This window comes from Phocoena phocoena, chromosome 1 (assembly GCF_963924675.1).
Source record: "Phocoena phocoena chromosome 1, mPhoPho1.1, whole genome shotgun sequence".
NCBI classification, from domain to species: domain Eukaryota; kingdom Metazoa; phylum Chordata; class Mammalia; order Artiodactyla; family Phocoenidae; genus Phocoena; species Phocoena phocoena.
In genome coordinates, this window is record NC_089219.1 from 163,143,403 (window position 1) to 163,162,401 (window position 18,999).

The 18,999-nt window shown below is 56.2% G+C and overlaps 1 protein-coding gene across 1 annotated transcript in view; it reads right to left on the reverse strand.

The window, feature by feature from the left end:
* Positions 1 to 3,132: 3,132 nt before the first annotated feature.
* COQ8A (coenzyme Q8A) overlaps positions 3,133 to 18,999 on the reverse strand; it is a 49,695-nt gene continuing 33,828 nt past the window's right edge. The window contains exons 5-15 of the mRNA XM_065877250.1: positions 12,518 to 12,592; positions 9,415 to 9,537; positions 7,761 to 7,846; positions 7,504 to 7,644; positions 6,670 to 6,751; positions 6,469 to 6,562; positions 6,038 to 6,179; positions 5,699 to 5,806; positions 5,489 to 5,554; positions 5,108 to 5,194; positions 3,133 to 4,292 (exon numbers count right to left, since the gene is read on the reverse strand). Coding sequence (XP_065733322.1) covers positions 4,005 to 4,292; positions 5,108 to 5,194; positions 5,489 to 5,554; positions 5,699 to 5,806; positions 6,038 to 6,179; positions 6,469 to 6,562; positions 6,670 to 6,751; positions 7,504 to 7,644; positions 7,761 to 7,846; positions 9,415 to 9,537; positions 12,518 to 12,592 — 1,292 coding nt within the window. The 3' untranslated portion in view covers positions 3,133 to 4,004. The remainder of the gene's footprint in view (positions 4,293 to 5,107; positions 5,195 to 5,488; positions 5,555 to 5,698; positions 5,807 to 6,037; positions 6,180 to 6,468; positions 6,563 to 6,669; positions 6,752 to 7,503; positions 7,645 to 7,760; positions 7,847 to 9,414; positions 9,538 to 12,517; positions 12,593 to 18,999) is intronic.

Consider the following 18,999-nt stretch of genomic DNA (forward strand, 5'->3'; position numbering starts at 1 on the left):
CTGCACAATTCTAACCTTCTAAATCCTTTGCTTTTGGAAAAGCGTCACGTAAAAATACTTCGGTGCATTCAGATAGCAAGAGGGAGACCTTGAGTCTGGCTATGGCCAGGACTCCGGTAGCTCCATAAGCTTGACACTTCTCGGGAGAGGAGGGAACCGGCCAGCCAGGTGCCAGGTGCACGTGGCCCGCTCTCCTCCAGACCCTCCCTCCCCCTGTTTTCCTTTCCCCCCCCCCCGCGTCTTCCTGCCTCCCTTTTCTCCCCTGAGGAGGCAGACCAGGCTGAGATTCACAGGACTCCACACTAAGCCATTAGTTTATGGCTTTGACAACCAAGTTTCTGCTGCCTGTAGGTGCTTATTTTTTAAAAGATGCTTTTAGGATCAAAATATAACCATACCTGAAGTCTGGGCTCCACTATGATGAGTCATACCCTGCAGCCCCCGCAACAGGGCAGATAAGAGAAGGGCTTGTCTTGGCCGCTGGGCTCACTGGGAGGTGTAATATTAACCCAGTGGATTATACTCCAGTCATCTGAAATGGTCTTACCAGTAGTGAGAGAGCAGTCCCAAATATGATTAGCTTCCAGTAGTAGAACTTTGGGGGAGAAACACCGCCAAGGGTAGTAGTTTGGGAGGTATTTTCCCGAGATAATGATCATTCTACTGGGCTTATCCCCATTCTTAAATATGAAGCAGTTACCTTCAGAAGCTTCTCGAGAATGATTTGGAAAGATGGGGAATTGGGTTCTAGAGACACAGAAAACGTAATGATCATCGAAAGGGATCATTGAAAGATCATGGAACAGATGTGATGTTGCTGTCTGAAGTTATCCTTTGTTTGTTCTCGTGCAGGACATTCAAAGAATGTATATGGCAGCAGGAACTCATTTCTCTCCTCAGTAGAAAGTAAAAACAAGTGGAGAGGCATCTCTGGCATAGTCTGGATGTGTTGGTATTTGGTGCTATCTGTGTTCAGCCAATTTGTTGTCTGCTTTTGAATTCTGACTACTTTAATCTGTTCGTGCTTTGGGTGTATAAAGTTACATATATATATATATATATATATATATATATATATTTCTTTTTGCCAAAAACAAAAGCCTTCCTCCTTGTCAAATGATTGCTAAAGCAAATTTCACTTCTTTCGTTACGTGCATACACACACACGCGCGCACACACCCATCCCTACACTTAGTGATTTATCTTCCTTCCCAGGGAGCACGGTTTTAAGGCTATGAAATACAATTTAAAAGGGCCCATCTACTGAGTTTTCCAAGCAATTCTTGTACCCAGGTTTCAGGGAAGAATCTGAAATTCTGCCATTCCCCAGCTGCCTCTCAGCCCCTCTGTCTGCCTTCCATATGGTTAGAATCCTGTCATTTTGCTACTCAGTGGCCGCATCTACTTCTGTGAAAGACCAGTTGCATTTCTGTGGACTCTCAGGTATCATTAAAGAAAATCCAGAGTAGGAGTGGGTGGACATCCCTAACCCCCAGGTACAGCAGGGCCGTTTGCTGGCCTTTGGCCGTGAACACTGTAGTCTCCCAGCTGCACAGAGCTTTGTAAAGCTCAGTATCCACTCTCTGGACTGAGGGGCACTCTCGGCAGCGGCCAGACTTCGCCACTGCCCCGGTCCGCTGGGCAAAACAGGGAAGTAACTGGGCGCCTTGCTCCCCACCTCTCGGTGGCCCAGCCCCTGCATTCGTTAGACAAGCCACATGGCATTTCGTTGGGCCCACGTTAAAACCTCTTTGCTGGTGATGACTTGATCATGCAACTCCAGTGTTCTCTGCAGAGTCCTGCGCCATTAGAGGGCCTCGCTTCAGCTCGTGTCTTGTTTCAGCGCTGCCCCGTAGGCCGGCGCTCCTCTCCCTTCCCGGGGACAACCGTTACACACAGAAACCATTGCATTTATGGGGGGAAATTGATGAAAACAAGTCAACCTTGAAATTTCATGAAAACAAAATGACCTGCCTTTTTATTTGATAGTGTAATACCATTTGTTTTATAAATTTTTTAGGGTTTTTTTTTCTCATTGTAATATTATTGTACAGTTTTGCATGGCCTGGGTGTAATCATTTTTTTGTTTAGAATATAATGCTGACAAATAAGTGTGTACGGAAGGGGAAAAGATACTGCTTTGGCCTCTTATCACTCATTTCATTTTGTTTGGTTTTATCCCCTCATTGTCTTAGGGAACTTTATGAGATTCTCTGCTACCAAACAATGGTGTGGATTCTTTTGCACAGAAATATTTAAGGTGGGACAGTCAAAATGTAACAGAAGACGCCTCGCCGATATTTTACGTTGGTATCACTTAATATTAACCAGACTCTGATGTATTGCAATAAAACAGGGAACTGTTCGAATTGAGCATTTTGTCTTCTTTTCCCTGATTAAAAAGTCTGAGGAATGGAGAAAAGGTGACTGGCTCTTTTTGTCTCGCCTGACCCCCATTTCTGCCCGTCCCTCTCCTCATCCAGCTTCCTCATTACGCTAGAAGGGCGTGGGGTTAATCCAGGACTTCCTTAGTCCCTTCCACAGCTCAGGCGGCATGGTGTTCCATTCCCTTGAAGCTTTCAACTCCCCTCTTCTGGACTTCCCTGCCGGTGCCACCGCTGACTGTAAACGGGGCAGCCCTTCGATCTTCCATCTTCCTCCTGCAGAGAAGCAGCAGACACTTCCCACGACTTGGGCCGGGACGTTTGAACGTTCAAAACGCCCCCGTGACCGAGGAGTGAACTTTTTTGCCCCAGGAGAGTGCGCCTCGGCCGCGCTCGATCCCTGGCCCGGGCATCACTGCCGCTCAAGCCAGGCCCTCGCCCTGCCGGCTGGTGGCCACCTTTTCCCGCGGTTGCCAGCACCGTGTCATACAGCCTCTGCGCAGTGGGGCCTGGGAAGCTGCTGCGGCGGGGACCTGGCAGCTGTGCCGGCCCCTCCCCGCACCCTTTCTCCGACGAGGAATATGGGCTGAGCCTTCCGGGTTCAGGCACCAAGAGCCTCACGCTGGGAACAGGGGCAAACCTTGCAGAAGCGTCTGGAGGCGCGAAAGGGTGTGACGCTGACCTCGGGGTCCTCACCAGCAGCTCAGAATCCTTTACACGTGAAAGAATTAACGCCACAATGCTAGCATTTTTTTCTTTAATTGAAACAAGTAAATCAGACAATTACAAGAATTGTACAGAGGTTAACGGCCTGAAACGACCCCTCGGGTCCAAGCAGATGACACGTGCACATCACCTTCCACAAACGGCCCAGGCGCCGGAGCGGGAAGAAGGGCCCACACACACACAGAGAGCACGCGGCCTTCTCTCCCCTTCTGGGGCTCCCGCCCCTCCCTGCAGGGGGCAGCAGTTCTCTGGAAACCTCTGCTTGTCAAAAAAAGCCTCTAGGAACCAGCCAGAGAGCAGGTGTGGGTGGGCCTCGCTCGGAGAAGTCGTGCTTGTCGGCACTGCTCAGATCGGCACTTCTCCCAGGTGCAGATCCAAGCTGGAGAGGAAAAGGCAGAAAACACACATCTCATTCTAGAAACACACACACACACAAACCTTGTATTACACACTCCATAAAATCCAAAAAGGCTTTTCTGTTTTTTGGTTTTGGTTTTTTTTTTTTTTGGTGGCAGGGATTCAAAGGGAGAACTCTCATCTTCTCCTCATCTTCTCCTGGTTACCATTCACATTAGCAAAAAGCCCTGTTACAAAAAGGAAAAGGAAATAAAATCGTCTTTTTATCGAGAGTCATTTCAGAGGATGAGTAAACAATAAGCAGATTCTGCCAGACAGCAGCGGGGCTGCATTTCCGTGCTGGCGCCTCTCACCCCACACCCACTCAGCAATGAGAACCGTGTATAAGTGCTGGCCACGGGCTCTGAGCAGCGGCCCCCCCATCAGCGCGGCCCCCTCTCACTGGGTGAAGCTTAAACGGAGCGTGGCCACCACTGGCTTCCTACGAGTTTTAGCGGCAGGAGGACGGAGGGTCCCGCCTAGCGGCCGGGCCCGCGGCTACTGCTGCTCGGCCTGCCTCCTGCGGTAGTTGCTGTAGGCCTCCTCGAACATGGCCCTGCAGGGGAACCGGGCCTTCAGCTTGGAGCAGATGAGGAAGGAGCCCCCCATCTTCCTGTGCAACGAGTAGGTCTCCTCGGGCGGCGGGACAAGCCGGTGCTTCAGCATGACGGGGATCAGGTTGTGGATCTTCTCGGTGGTGCTCTGGGTGCCAAAGTCAAAGGGCTCCTCCGAGGCAAAGGCCTCCCCCAGGATAAGGATGGCATCCAAGTGGGCGTCTTCCATGGCCTGGAGGGAGGTGAGTGGAGGCAAGATCAAAGAGCCCTCACCAGCCCAGGGCTCCCATCACGGGGCCTAGACTGAGCGCTCGCCGGCGAGTGGGCCAGGTAGGTGAGTGTTTCAACCAGACTGAAGAACGTTAACCAGGGTGCAAACTCAAACCAACAGGGGCCAGGCGAACATCATTAATGTGTGAACTGGGCTCCGTGGAAGAAGAAAGGAAGTGGCGGGGTCCGCGGCCGAAACACCCGTCATTCCCAGAAGAACAGCCTATAGGCCTAAGCTGACCTGAGCCTCTGCACTCCTCGTGGGTGGCAGACCTGAGCCCACCTGTGTGTCTGCAACCCTTCCCCACTGTCATCAGGAGAGGAAAGTGCTGCTTTCTGAGTGGGCTCTGGGTGACAGGAACACAGATGGTCGCCCCTTCATGTAAAGGGCTGCTACGATTACTTCCAGCGCTCCCCTCACCCCTTCCCCGGTGAGGCCTGATGCTTTGACATCCCATCCGCCCACCCGGGCCCCGAGCGCCAACACGACGACTGGGATCTCGAATGGGCTGGAGTGGGGCATAAAACAAGAGCTTGGTGGCCAGTCCCCTGGCATTCTGAGGCCCTCGGCCCCGGGGCTGGGGCGGGGCCGGCCCAGGGGGCCTGTGGAGACCCTCGAGAGCAGCTGTCACTTCTGATCTCATTTGTAAACTAAGATTCCCTTCAGATTTCAAGGGAAAAGCAGTCCATGGCCCGGGGCTGAGTCTGGCTCAGCAAGCCTTGTGTGTCTCCAGAGTCACGGTGGAGGGTGCGGGGGTGGGGGGGTGGGGAGCTCACCTTGACCTCGTAGCCGGTGAGGAACTTCATCTCGATGGACTTCTTCAGCACGGCCTCCCTGTCCTGGTTAGCAGCAGCCCTGATGATCTGGGCAGAGGTGCAGAGGGGGGGACCGTGGGCAGCACGCAGAGGGGAGCTCCTGGGGGTCCAGGGAGCCAGCACTGCCCCTCCCCACACAGGCCAGCTGCCGGCCCACCCACCTTTCCGCTTTACTCCCCTGAGCCCGAGGTGGCTGCGGCCTCATCCACGGGCACCAAATGCTGCGGACAGGCAGGGACATGAGGACAGAAGCCCGCCCGCCCGCCCACTCCCGAGTCCCAAGCATCCCATCTGAGCCTCAGGAGAGCAAGGGCCAAGGCCAAGCCCTGCCTCCACCCCTACCTGGATGTAGAGGTCCGTGAAGGATCTGTCATATTCCCGAGTCGCCCCGAAGTCCAGAAGAGCCACCTGGGAACAGGCGATACCGGGGAGGGTTTGCCCCAGTGGAGCACGGGTTGGGGGGACAGGGCGGCAGAAGGCTGAGACCCCCAGATCTCGGACCCTGCTCCAGCGGAGCTCAGGCTCCCTGTGGGGGCCCCACTGGGCACTCACCTTGTGCTGCTGAGGGTCATAAAAGAAGTTGGACCAGTTGGGGTCTGTCTGCATGAAGTGGAACTCGAACAGCTCCCTCAGGCACAGGACCAGGATGTTGTAGCAGATCTGGGGGCCGGGTGGGTCCTCGTCACCAGCACCGGGCCACCCGGTGGCCCCTGGATCTGGGCCGGGGAAGCTTGACTCCCATTTCCCTCCCCATCTTCCACCCCATCCTGCCTCACGCCCAGAGCTGACTTTGAGGCCAAGCGTACCACCAGGTGGGTAAACGCAGCAGCCCTCCTGCCCGCTCTGCCCCACAGTGGGGCCTTGGGGCTCCAGGCCCACCCTGTGACCCACCTCATTCCGGATCTCCTGGCTCAGCCCCTCGGCCTGGTCCAGGGGGAAGCCGGACACCAGCTCCGTGGTCAGCACATGGGGGCTGCAGAGCTCGTCCACAATCTCGGGCACGTAGAAGAAGGGGTGGTCCTTCAGCAGCTCCCTAGCAGGGGCGGGTGGGAGGTCACACCCGGGCCTCCTTGATCGCACCCAAGCAACACGCTGGGGCGACACACAGGACAGCAAGCGGTGAGCTCCCCAGGCGGAGGAGGGCCCTGCCCCGAGCTGGGCGGGACACGGCCCCAGCCTCAGGCCCCAACCCCAGCCATCGCCCCTCAGAGCCAGGGGAAGTGGGGGGGGGGCAGCCTTCAGCCCACAATGGGCTGCCCAAAGCCGCCCCTTCTGTCTCCCCAGCGGGAGCAACGGGCAAGGGCCCGAGGCTGGAGCCGCACCTGAACCTGCGGGCACAGGCGGCCTCTCGCTGGTAGTCACACTCGAGGGTCAGCTCCCGCCTCAGCACGTCGATCAGGTGCTCAGGGAATAGGCCTGGGCCAGGGAGGAGGGCGTCAGGGGGACTGGGGGCTCCCCGGGAGGCCCCCGGGGCCCCCAGAGCCCGCCCACAGGCCTGCCCTTGCCCGGCGGCAGCCTCAGACCTTCTGGAAGCATGTTGCTCATGTTCAGCACGGCCATGAGGTTGTGGACGTCACTGCTGATGCTCTGGGCCACGCCGGGGTACTGCGGGGGACAGGGGGGGTCAGGCAGACAGACAGCAGGGCCCGCGGCGCCCCCGCCCCCTGCCACCCACCAGCTGCCGATGCTCTGGGCCACGCCGGGGTACTGCGGGGGACAGGGGGGTCAGGCAGACAGACACAGCAGGCCCCGCGGCGCCCCCGCCCCCCTGCCACCACCACGCCGGGGTACTGCGGGGGACAGGGGGGTCAGGCAGACAGACACAGCAGGCCCCGCGGCGCCCCCGCCCCCCTGCCACCACCACGCCGGGGTACTGCGGGGGACAGGGGAGTCAGGCAGACAGACAGCAGGGCCCCGCGGCGCCCCCGCCCCCTGCCACCCACCAGCTGCCCAGCTGTATCCCTCCCGGACCCCGCACCTCCGCGAGGCAGAGCCAAGAGCCACCAGGGCTGCCGTGACCCCCGGGCCCACTGCGACCCTGCTCTCCACCGCCGACCGCTCCCTCCCCCATCCCCATCCCTGCGGCTCAGGCCCCAGACAGTCACTTGTCCCCAGTCCCTGCCCCCACCAAACCAAGCGTGCTGGGAGGCTGTCCTCCCTCCTACAGTCACTCACTTAGCAAATACTTCTCGGCACCCACCGCTGACCAGGTGCCGGGACAGAAGTGATGAGACACAGGCCCTGCCCTGGGCACAGGGACACACAGGGGACGTGGGGTGCAGAGGCCCCGCACTGCAGGGCCCGGCTCGGCCCTGTGCAGCCCCTCAGGGCACTGAGCCCACATCCCGGGTGCCCACCTGGATCTTCATGGCCACCTCGCGGCCGCCCTTCATGCGGGCCAGGTGCACCTGCCCGATAGAGGCGGCTGCAAAGGGCCGCTCCTCAAAGTACTCCAGCTTGTCCCGCCAGCTGGGGCCCAGGTCGTTGTTGAGAGTTTTCTGGAGGGAGAGGCCAGGGAGGGGCCATGAGCACCGCCGGGGACACCCTGAGGGGCCCTCCCCAACCCCTCCCGCAGGGCTGCCAGCGCCCGGACCCTGGGCCGCACCGGCCTCACCGTCATCTGCTTCAGCGGCATGAAGTCTGCGCTCTGCCTGACCCGCTCGAAGATCTTGGCCAGATGGGGGTTGATGAAGGCGTCGTCTGGAAGGCAGCAGAGCATTCAGAGCGCGGAAGGCTGACCCCTCGGAAGGAGGGTGCACAGGCCACCTTGAGCAGCCCTGCCCAGCGAGGCCTCCCGGGGGGTAGGCCGAGGTGCCGCTCTGCCCTTCACACGCTGAACCCAAGGTTCAGAGAAGACGAGGCACGGGCCCAACGCCACACAGCAGGCCCAGCCTCGGGTCCTCCCTGCTCCCGCGGAGCGTTTCCCCGTTGGCACACAGACCCTCGACACTGCGGACCAAGGCTCCAGAGGGGACGCAGGGACGCAGGGACGCTGACCCGTGCACGCTCCTGGCCCACCTCAGCCAACAACCAAATCAGAGACCCCCGCAGCCCGGCCCACGGCACCCCTCCCCAGCCGGGCACTGGGTGCGTCTGTGCAGCTGGGGCCCTGCCGATGGCGTGCGGGGCAGCGTGTGCCGCGGCCTAGGAACTCACCCCCACCCAGGGACCTGAGGAGCTGGATTCCTTAGAAAGAGCAGGCATGGCTTCTTATGATTATAAAAGAGAGACATTTAGGGAACAAAGCGTATTGAATGTTTAAAATACCCATAATCTACCTACAGAGAACTACTGATCTCTTTTCTCGTTTTGACCCTTCCCTATGCGTTTTTCCCTGACTGCAGTCACGCTGCCTGGAGACGCTCTGGCCGACTCCCCTCCTGCAGCCGTTTCTCACGAGCACTTGCCACGTCGTTGAATAGCTTTCTGAAATATTCTGTAACACACACAGAAGCTTCAACACGCAGCTCACCAGCCGGACGGCGGCTGGCTTCAGTTTGTTTATTTGAGACCAGAAAGAATCCTTCGATGAAGCCGCTCCTGCAGGGCCCTGACCGCATCTCTGAGGCTCTCCATCCTAGAGGCGGGGCTCACGCACAGAAGGGCTTCCGAGGGGCGCGTGCCACTCCAGAGTCCGCACCGGCACAGGCAGTGCCCGCGCCCACCTGCCTGGGTGGTTACTCCTGTCCTGCACTTGGCCACTTCAGTGAGTCCATCTGACTGCTTGTGGGGGGACTGGCTGTGCTCCCACTCAGGACAGCAGCCCCTCGGGTGCTCCTCCCTGGGAGGCACCATCAGAAGCCCGGAGGGCCCCCCGAACCCCAGCTCTGCTCTGGGGGCTGCAGTGAGCCAGCCTCCGGCTCAGCCGCCGCCGTCTCCCCCGGCCTCCCTTCCTCGGGGCCACACAGCCCATGCCCCGGTGTCACGCCACCGCAGGCCCGTGAGCTCCCCAAACAGCACCCTCGGACCACCGCGCGGGGCACCAGGGGGAATCAGCCGGACTCTCCCCAACTTTTGAGATGCCAGGACCTCTGGACATGTCAAAACACTCAGAAAGAAGACGGAAAAACAACCATGGGCTCCTATTTCAGACACTGTTTTTAAACATCCCAGGTGGGTTAACAGCCAAGCTTCAAACAAGAGAAGCCCGTGGGCAGGAAACCTCCCACCCCTTCCCATCGGGGCCAGGTGCGGCGCCCCCCACTGCTCGCCCCCAGCTCCGCTCCCTACGCTGCCTCACCGCCCCCAGCCCACGCAGCCGCACTCACCCTGGATGCTCAGCATCTGGCCCAGCTTGAGCGCCGCCCCGCGCACCTTGCACAGCGTCCGCACGATGCGCTCCGCGTTGGCCTCTGACAGGAAGGGGCTGGAATCCAGCACGGCCTTCTTCCCTGCAGAGGAGCGAAGTCACCATGGCCTCCCTCAGGCGGGGCTGCTGGGCCTGGGATCCCCCAGAGGCCCCTCCACCCGCCCCTGGTTGTGGGTCCAGGGACAATAACAAGACGTCAGGGTTTAACACGTTTTAAGTGAGATGCAGTAAAGTCCCAGCACAGAGCTTGACACAAAGGGCTCAGTCAACGTCTCTCCTCCTCGGGGTCCACAAAACCGGCAATGCAACTTTAACCCCACGTGTCACACCCACCTCCCAGATGCCAAGGAAGGCCCTCGGGGGTCACCCAGGTCTCCCCGGGCCCACCTCCAACACCATCCCAACACACACACACACACACACACACACACACACACACACACACACACACACACAGGCTCGCCTACGGGGTCTCTCCCTCCGTATCAGCCCCTGCCAAGTCACTGTCCCTCGCCCCTCAGTGTGCTGGACAAAGGTCACCAGCACCCTTGGACTCTCTGCACAGTCACCTGGGGCCACTGGCTGCAGTGAGAGTGCAGTCCTCAAGGGAGGGGAGCTCAGGGTCAAGGACAGCCTCACCCGGCTGGTGCCAGCTGGCCTGGGGAGAACGCATAGGGACCTCAGGTGTGCAGACAACCTCCATTCAGCACAGTTGGGGGTGGGAGGGTGCAGGGTGGTGACTCAAGGTGATGAGGAGGGGGTGACCCAGTGGCAGTTGGTGCTTTTCCTGCCCTCTGTCCTGTGAGCCCAGTTAGATCAGGAACCCCCGAGGGCTGCCCCACACAGAGCCTGGCACCTTCCTCAGCCAGCATCACCACGGGCCTGGCCCAGCGCTCAGAGTGGGTCTGAGCTGGGTCCCCAAGGCACGAACACGGGAGGCGGCCGTCATGCCACTGCCCTCTGTCCGGGGCCGTGCCCAGCTTGGCCTCTGATACACCAGGGTGGGTGGGCTGCAGGGGGATGTGAGACTGAAGGCCCACACCTGCGGCAGCTGTTAGGCCTGCGCGGGGTTAGGCTCACCCCAAGGTCCCGGACAGCAGGACAGGGTCCCGGGAAGGGGAGAGATCTCAGCTCCACAGGAAGCAGCCCAGCTGCCGGGGGTCAAGAAAGCTGTAGCCCCTGGGCAGGGCCACTCCAGGGTGTCTAGGCCAAGAAGGGTGCCCAGATCACCCCTCGCCTCGGGCAGCAGCAGGGATAGGCAGCCCTCTATGTCCGCTCTGCCCTCCCCAGCCCCTGGGCCCTGTGGGCCGGGACCTGGGCCTGTGTCCCTGAGGAGAGGCGGGCAGGGCAGAGACGCCACAGCCCCGGCAGGAGGAGGGAGATCTTCTCCCCTAGGGACACAGCAGACCCGGGCAACAGCGGCGCCCCCGAAATCCAGGGACGGCGCCCGGCCCTCTTGAGCTTCCCAGGCAGCCACTCCTCACGGCTGGCCACTGTCCACAGGCTGGAGTCTGGGCCCCTGCCCGGGCAAGGCTGGTTCTGAAAACAACCCGGGGGGAGCCGGGGGTGTTCAAGGGTGTGGTGGGCACGTGTCCCCCTCAGGAGAGGCTTAGCCCCTGGGGAGGCCTGGGCCAGGCTGGTCGGTGCCCTCCAGGCCCAGGGGTTCCCAGGCCTGCTCAGGAAGCTAGAGCACGTCCCTCTGGGCCTGAGCCCCGTGTCCTGCTCTTGGGCCAGTGGCACCTAGGCCTCTTGACCCCCAACAAGGGCCACCGGCTCCCTGACAAAGGACACCAGCTGTAACCTTGGGGCCAGTATAGCTTCTTTCCTGCTTGGACGGGGCAGGACGGAGGGCAGCCAGTTTTGAGGGGGACGATGGGAGAGGTTGTGCCTGGGGAAGGCTGGCTTCTCACTTCCCAGAGTCTCAGCACCGACACTAAAAATACCCTCCCTAATCCTCTCTGCTCTCCCGTCCCTTCCAAGGACACACACATACTCAGGGGCCTGGAGGACAGGCTAGCACCTTCTCCGCAGAGGCCCCCATCCCCTCGAGAGGGTCCTGCAGGTGAAGCGGGGCCATACAGGTGGCTGGCAGGCCCCCCTTCAGGGCCCCCAGGCTGTAGCTAGGGCCTCAGGGACCACAGCACAGCAGGACAGTGGGGATCACTCAGGGTCCCCAGGGAAGGGGGGAGGAGGTGTCAAGTACCGGAATGAACTGATGTCCCCTGAATGGGCCAGGGGCAGGGGGCACTCAGCCCAGAACTTCAAGTAAACTTTGAGAAATCCACCAAGCAGATGGCTCTAGCAGGGCTGCTCTCAACAGCCCCCAGGACCCTGCTGAAGGGAAAGCGTCCTGCACCTGCCTAGCCGCCTCCCCCCAACACCTGGACAAGCCCGGGGGAGGGGACCGGGCAGGAGGTGGGTGGAGCCTCCAGCTGCCCCCTGACCCACCGTCAGAGCACCCTAAGCACCCCAGGTTTCAGAGCAGCCGGTCTGCAGAATGTTCTCCATGGAGCACCACCCACAGCTGGCCACCCAGACAAGGCGAACTGAGTGTTCTGACCTGACCCCAGGCTGACCCTGGGAGGCAGGGGACAGAGGAGTCACAATCTTCACCTCAGAGACAAAGCGTCTGAAGCTGGAGGGGTAATGGCCACCCCAGGTCACGAGGTGGGGGAATGGGGGGCCCATGGGGTCTGTTCCAGCAGCTCCCACGCCCCTCGACCACAGCCAAACGGAGAGCCCTGGGCACCTGACCTGGCCAGACCTGGGACCCCAGCGGCTCTGCAGAGCGGGGGCAGAGGCAGGGCCAAACCGGAGGCTCCTATCAGAAGAGGGAAGGTGTGAGGGCCCGGAGGAACCAGGACGGCTGGGTGAGCCAACGTGGGCCGGGACAGGAACAGAACAGCCTTCAGGCCTCAAACTCCAGGGCTGCCGTGAACACGGAACACAAGATGAAAGGTGCCTCTGGAGGCCAACCCTCGGGGAACGCAGGTAGGAGCTGGGAGCTGACAGGCCCAACTCTCAGGGCCCACCCTGCCCTCCCCATCATGGGCCCAGCTCACCTGAGGGGTCCTCAGGGCGGAGGCTCTTCTTGGCGACCTCGGCCAGGGCCCCGAAGCCCAGACCCACGGCCAGACCTGCAAGGAGGAGGTTGAGGGCTCTGGACATTCGCTCAGGGGCTGCCCACTGCCCGCCACCCACGAGGCCCGGAGCAGCCCCACACAGACACCTGCCTCGCTCCCCTGGGGACCTTCGCTGACACTCCAGACATCTTGAAAAGGGAGGGGATAAGGAGGTAGGAGATACACAGCTGTTGGTTTCAGAGAAGACCTGCCTCAAGGTTGGTGCTTTCACTGAAAAAGCCTCCTCCACCGCCACTTCCATCACCTTTGCTGCAGGCTCACGCGACAAACACACACACCTCCAAAACAACGTACGACGGAGAAACGCATTGGGCAAGATGCAGCACAAATGGATTGTGGGCCAGGAATGGCTGCAGGCCAAGGACATCCTGACAACACTGGGCATCCCCTTGGGATGCAGCCGCCCACTTCACAGTCTGTGTGAAGAGCCTCCAATACTCTAGAATTCTCTAACCCAGTTCACTGAAGCCGCAAGGAGAGGCGTTACCACTGCAATATAAAGCAGTCATTGGTGGGAACTGGAACATTTTGCAAAAGCCATGGGGAGTCCCAGGAGCTCAGGCTACAGCCCTCACTTGCGGGGAAGGCCCCACAGGCACTGACGGTGGTCTAAGGACAGTGGGGTACCAGGCCCTCCTTCTCCCGTCAGCAATCTTTGAAATCAAGGTTTATTAACATCTCATTGGTCCAGAGGTTGGAACTGGATGATCCCTACTGTCTAGGAGAGGCCTGAGGAGGCCAGCAGGTGCCACTAAATGCACACAGAAAGCCCAGGAGCCTGGCTCGGGGCCTATTTCCTCTACTGAAATACAGTTCCAGCTGGCCTGGGAGGCGGGAGCACACTAGGCGAGAGAGTGAGGAACACTTGGAGGAGCACGCTGACCACAGCAGGAGGGACAGCAAAGACCCAGGGAAGATGCCAAAGATGCCCCGAGGCCAGTGGGCCTTGGCGAGCACAGTCCTGGGGGGCTGGGAGTCTCACACCGGGCAAGGACACCTGCACATGCTTCTACATTTTCCAAATTTTCTACAATGATTATGTATTACTTTTATGAAAATTATTATTGAATTTACTGAAAAAGTTATTTAATGAAAAATACATTTTAAAAATCATAAGAGGATAGCCCAATTTTTTAAGATGTTTTTGCAGTACATTTTACCCACCATTACACAACCGTTCACCCTCTGCTTTGCCAGGTAGCTCCTGCCTCACGGGTCAGTGTGAGGATTAAATAGCTGAATAAGAGTGAAGCCCTCCCAGAAGGGCTGGGCGTAAGGCAACACTACTCAGGTGTTCGCTATTACTGTCCTTTCTCCTATTCAAAGGGCTAGGCCAGTGCTGCCAAAAAAATATAATGCCAGCCACGTATATGATTTTAAATTTTCTGGGGGCTATGTTAAAAAAGGCAAAAAGAAGCATGTGAAAGGAATTCTGATCATATATTTTACTTAGCCCAGTGTATCCAAAACATTATCACTTCAACAAGTACTCAGTATACACAGCGTTAGAGAGACGTTACTTTTTTTATTTTTTTTTTTTGTACTAAGTCTTCAAAATCCAATGTGCGTTTCGTCCTCGAAGCATGTCTCAGCTTGGACCAGCCACGTTTCAAGTGCTCAACACCCCACGTTGCTGGTGGGTCGCAAGTTCTGGCGACCAGAGCAGAGGCCACGGTCACCTGGAAATGCCCCCAAGGACACCCTGGCGTGCTGGGATGGAGCTGCCACGCCCTGTTTCCCTCTGACACCCCAACCCAGCCCCGGAGGACACTGGGCACAGAGCTGCGTCCCCGGTCAAATGGTAACTCCCCTCCCCTCCCCCCACCTCAGCACACTGTCCAACTCAGCAAACGAATGGCAACAGCAACGCTAACCTTCAAACTGCAGTGACCTTCCCCAATGTCTCTCCGCCTCTAGATTTTTCTCTGCCTACATCAAGTCCAAAGACAAGCCTACCAAAGAGGCAGACGTGTCGAAGGTTACCCAGGCTGGCCACTGAGAGCAGACGCCTTCTCTGCAGGGCCCCCGGCTGGGCCCCCTCACACGCTCTGCCGAACTCTTCTCTGGCCCATCCTGGGCTGCTGGGCAGAGCCAAAGCTCTCCAAGGCCAAGGACCTGTCACTGAACACTGAATCACGGAGGGAACATTCTGCAAAGCGGGCCGCAGGCTCCTTCTGTGCCCCCACGAGCTCCCTCAGGGCCAGGTCCGAGGAGCTGCCAAGGGACAGGCTCCCCACTGCGGCCCCGCCGGCCCGGACCTCAGGAGCTCCTGCTCTAGTGAACCAAGAACAGGCTGGCCCTCCCGCCATCCCCAACCTGGCAGAGGCCAGCCAGGCTCTTCCTTCCCCCCCCGGAGCCGGGCGGCACCTGCAGGCAGCTCCTGGGAGATCAGCGCCTCTGCCTCGGACTCCCCGCGTTGGTGAGGACAGCCCGAGCCCGTGCTCGCTCAGTCTGCGGCGTCACCTGAGGCCTTCCACTCCACCTCGGCCCCCCAGCCCTTAGGACAGCGCCTGTCCATGTTCTGACCCACAGGCAGGCCCGGCCCGGCCCGCACGGATGTCCTAGGGGAGACCAGCCACAGAACCGGCTCCACGGGCCCATGGCCACCGTCAGCAGCCTGGCCACCACCCTAGCCTGTGAGAAGGCGCCAGCCCTTTCCAAGAAAGTTCCTGACATTTCTCTCACAAACGGAGATTTTGCAGGCAAGAAACGCGGTGGCAGTGACGAGCAGCAAGGAGCAGGGTCTCCCCAAGGGGGTGGGGGTGCTTTGGGCCGCTTTCCAGGCTGTGGGACTGATCAGGGGGCCCAGGCCCCTGGCCCAGCTCCTTCCTCCCCGAAGTCCCTCTGCAGGTCCTCAGAGCCAAATGAGTGCCCCCGAGCAGCACCCCACAGACACAGAGGGAACAAGTGAATAAAAACCTTCCAACAAACAGCACCGTCTGTGAGGAGGCCTAGTGAGGGGCGCCTAACCTGCCGGAACCCCCAGGCATGTTTACAGAGCAAGGCTGGATGGAGGTCCTCTGCAGCAGCACGGGCCAGATCTGAGGGTGAAACCGCTTCACTCACACAGCACCACCCACGTGCCAGGCACTGTTCTCAGGCCTCCCCTTTCCAACACATCCAACAATCCTTCTGATCTGATAAGACAAGAAAGTCCACACAGCAAAGGCAGCGGACAAGGATATTTCCTTCACTTCAAGGTGTTCCCGAACCCTTGGTAATTCCACCTTCTCTTCCATCACCCTGCATCCTCCACGCTGTGCCAGCACCAAGCACCGGGAAGAAGAGGGGGCCTGGGAGGGGGCTGCAACCCACAGCATCGCAGGAAGGACAACAGGAAGGAGCAGTGGACGAAGCTCCCTGTAGAGTGTTCTCGGTTCTCAGAACTAGGCCAGAGCGGGGCGGGGGGGAAGACCTGACAGCCCCTCTGCTGGCTCAGGGGAGACGGGACGAATTCAGGGGCGACAGGCTCAGCCTGCCATCTGTATGATACAGGCCTCCTCAGCCCGGGTCCCAGGACTGTCACAGATGCACATATGGGTCTGGGTGACTGGCAACTGTGGCTCAGCTTCCTCATCTGTAACTGGAGATTATAACTGCCCTAATCTCCTTCACAGAGGCTCTAAGTAACAGAAAACAGACAAGAGTCCCTTTTAAAGTATGCTCCTGGAAAAAGTAGAAACCATGCTCCCTCACCCCTGCCAAGGGCACAAACTTCTCTTGGACCTAAAGGGCATCTGTCTTGCTGCCTCAGAGAGCACCGGAGGAGCGCTGGCTACTTAGAGTGACAGCAAGTGCGCAGCGTGTACCCTCAGGAAGTCAGGTACATGGTGCTCAACTCCTTCTGGTAAGTTTTCTCTAGTGCCTACTTTATCTGTTGGTCTCATTTCTATAATCGTCCAGTTCTCCCTCTGCACCTATAATACTGAAGCACAAATGAAAAATATAAAAAAGAGTAGACGAGATACACATGACAGAAGGGAAAGATCTAACATATGTGTAACTGGAGTCCCAGAAGGAGAGGAGAAAGGGAACAGGGCAGAAACAATATTTGAAGAAATGACCAGAATTTTCCAAAACTGATGAAAGACATCAAGCACAGATTTAAGAAGCTCTGTAATCCCAAGCAGGATAAAAGCAAAGTAAATCATACCCAAGCATGTCACAGTCACACTGCTGGAAAACAAAAGCAAAAGGAAAATTTTAAAAGCAGAGGACAAAATACAAATTACTTTCAAAGGAGCAGCAATAAAACGAATAGCTAAGTTTTCAACAGAAACAATGGAAGTTAAGAAGACAACTGAGGGACTTCTCTGGTGGTCCAGTGGTTAAGACTTTGCGCTTCCACTGCAGGGGGTGTGGGTTCAATCCCTGGTCAGGGAACTAAGATCGCACATGCCGCGTGGTGCGGCCAAAAAACAAAAACAAAACAAAACAAAACAAAGAAGACAATGGAATAATATTGCTAAAGTGTCCAAAAGAATTAATTTTGAACATGGAGTATTATACCCAGCCAAAATACCTTCTAAAACAAAAAGTGTAATAAAGACATTTACACACAAATAAAAACAGAGAATTAATGATTACCACTCTGCACTACAAAAAAAGAGAAAAGGTAGTTCTGCAGAGAAGAAGAAAATTACCCCACAAGTAATTCTAATATAAAAATGAAAGGAGAGGGCTTCCCTGGTGGCGCAGTGGTTGAGAGTCCGCCTGCCGATGCAGGGGATGCGGGTTCGTGCCCCGGTCTGGGAGGATCCCACATGCCACGGAGCGGCTGGGCCCGTGAGCCATGGCCGCTGAGCCTGCGCATCCGGAGCCTGTGCTCCGCAACGGGAGAGGCCACAACAGTGAGAGGCCCATGTACCGCAAAAAAAAAAAAAAATGAAGGGAGAAAGAAACACAAAAAGGGTAAATATGTGGCTAATCTAAATTCATACGAGCTATACAAAGAAATAACATCTTGTAAGGTTTAACATATCTTAATAATTTAGTATATAATATAAAACATGTAGAAACAAAATACATATCCACATTAACACACACACAAAGAAGGGATTTAAACTGTTCTGAAGTGCTAGCATTACTGGGGGAGTAGTAAAAATAATCATTTCTATTACATTGTAGTAAGTCAAGAATGTATGCTGTAATCTCAAGAGAAACCACTAAAAGTATAGTAGAATGATAACACACAAAGTAATAAAGAGAAAACATATACAATAAAAAAAAACTCTTTGATTAATTCAAAAGGAGGCAAGGCAAGTGGGGAGAGGGAAGGGGAAAGGGGGAAGAAAGGGGTAGGGAATTAAGAGGTACAAACTATTATGTATAAAATAAATGAGCTACAAGGATATATAGTACAGCACAGGGAATATAGCCAATACTTTATAATAGCTACAAATGGAACCTAACCTTTAAAAATTGTGAATCCCTATGTTGTACACTTGAAACTTACATAGTATTATACATCAACTATACCTCAATTAAAAAAAAGGTAAAAATTTTTAAAAAGAAGGTAAGACAGAAGAGAAAAAAGGAAACAGAATGGATGGGTCAAACAGTAAACAAAGACTAAGACAGTAAATATAAACCCCAATACATCAGCAACTCCATTAAATGTAAATGAACTAAATACTCACATTAGAAGATTAAGATTAATGGTCTGTACCTAAATCACAGGAAAAGAAAATATATATATGCTGTTTACAAAAGAGATACCTTAAATATAACGATACAAAAGGCTGAAAGGAGAAGGAAGGAAAAAGATATACGATGTAAACATTGACCACCACCCCCCAAAAGAACAGCTGGAAAACATCAGACAATGTAGACTTTCATAGAGATAAGAGAGGTAAGACATAATAATAAAGGAGTCAATCCCCAGGAGGATATAAGAATTCTAAATCTGTAAGCAACCAGTAACACAGCTTCAAAACGTTAAAGCAAAAATTGACAGAACTAAGAGGTAGGTAAATCCATGATCACAGCATAAGACTGTTAAATGTCTCTTTTGATAGCTGACAGAATAAACATACCATCTAGAAAAATGGTACAGATGATCTTATTTGCAAAGCAGAAATAGAGACACAGATGTAGAGAACAAATGTATGGATGCCAAGGGGGAAAAGAGGTAGGGTGGGAGGAATTCAGAGACTGGGATTGACACCTATACTTTATTGTTACTATGTGTAAAGCAGACAACTGATGGGAACATACCATAGCACAGGGAAATCTATCTAATGCACTGCGGCAACCTAAATGGAAGGGAAGTCCAAAACGGAGGGGATATCTGTTTTTGTATGGCTGATTCATTTTGTTGTGCAGTGGAGGCTAACACAACATTGTAAAGCAACCATACTCCAATAAAAATTAATTTTAAAAAGAATTTTAAAAAAAGAACG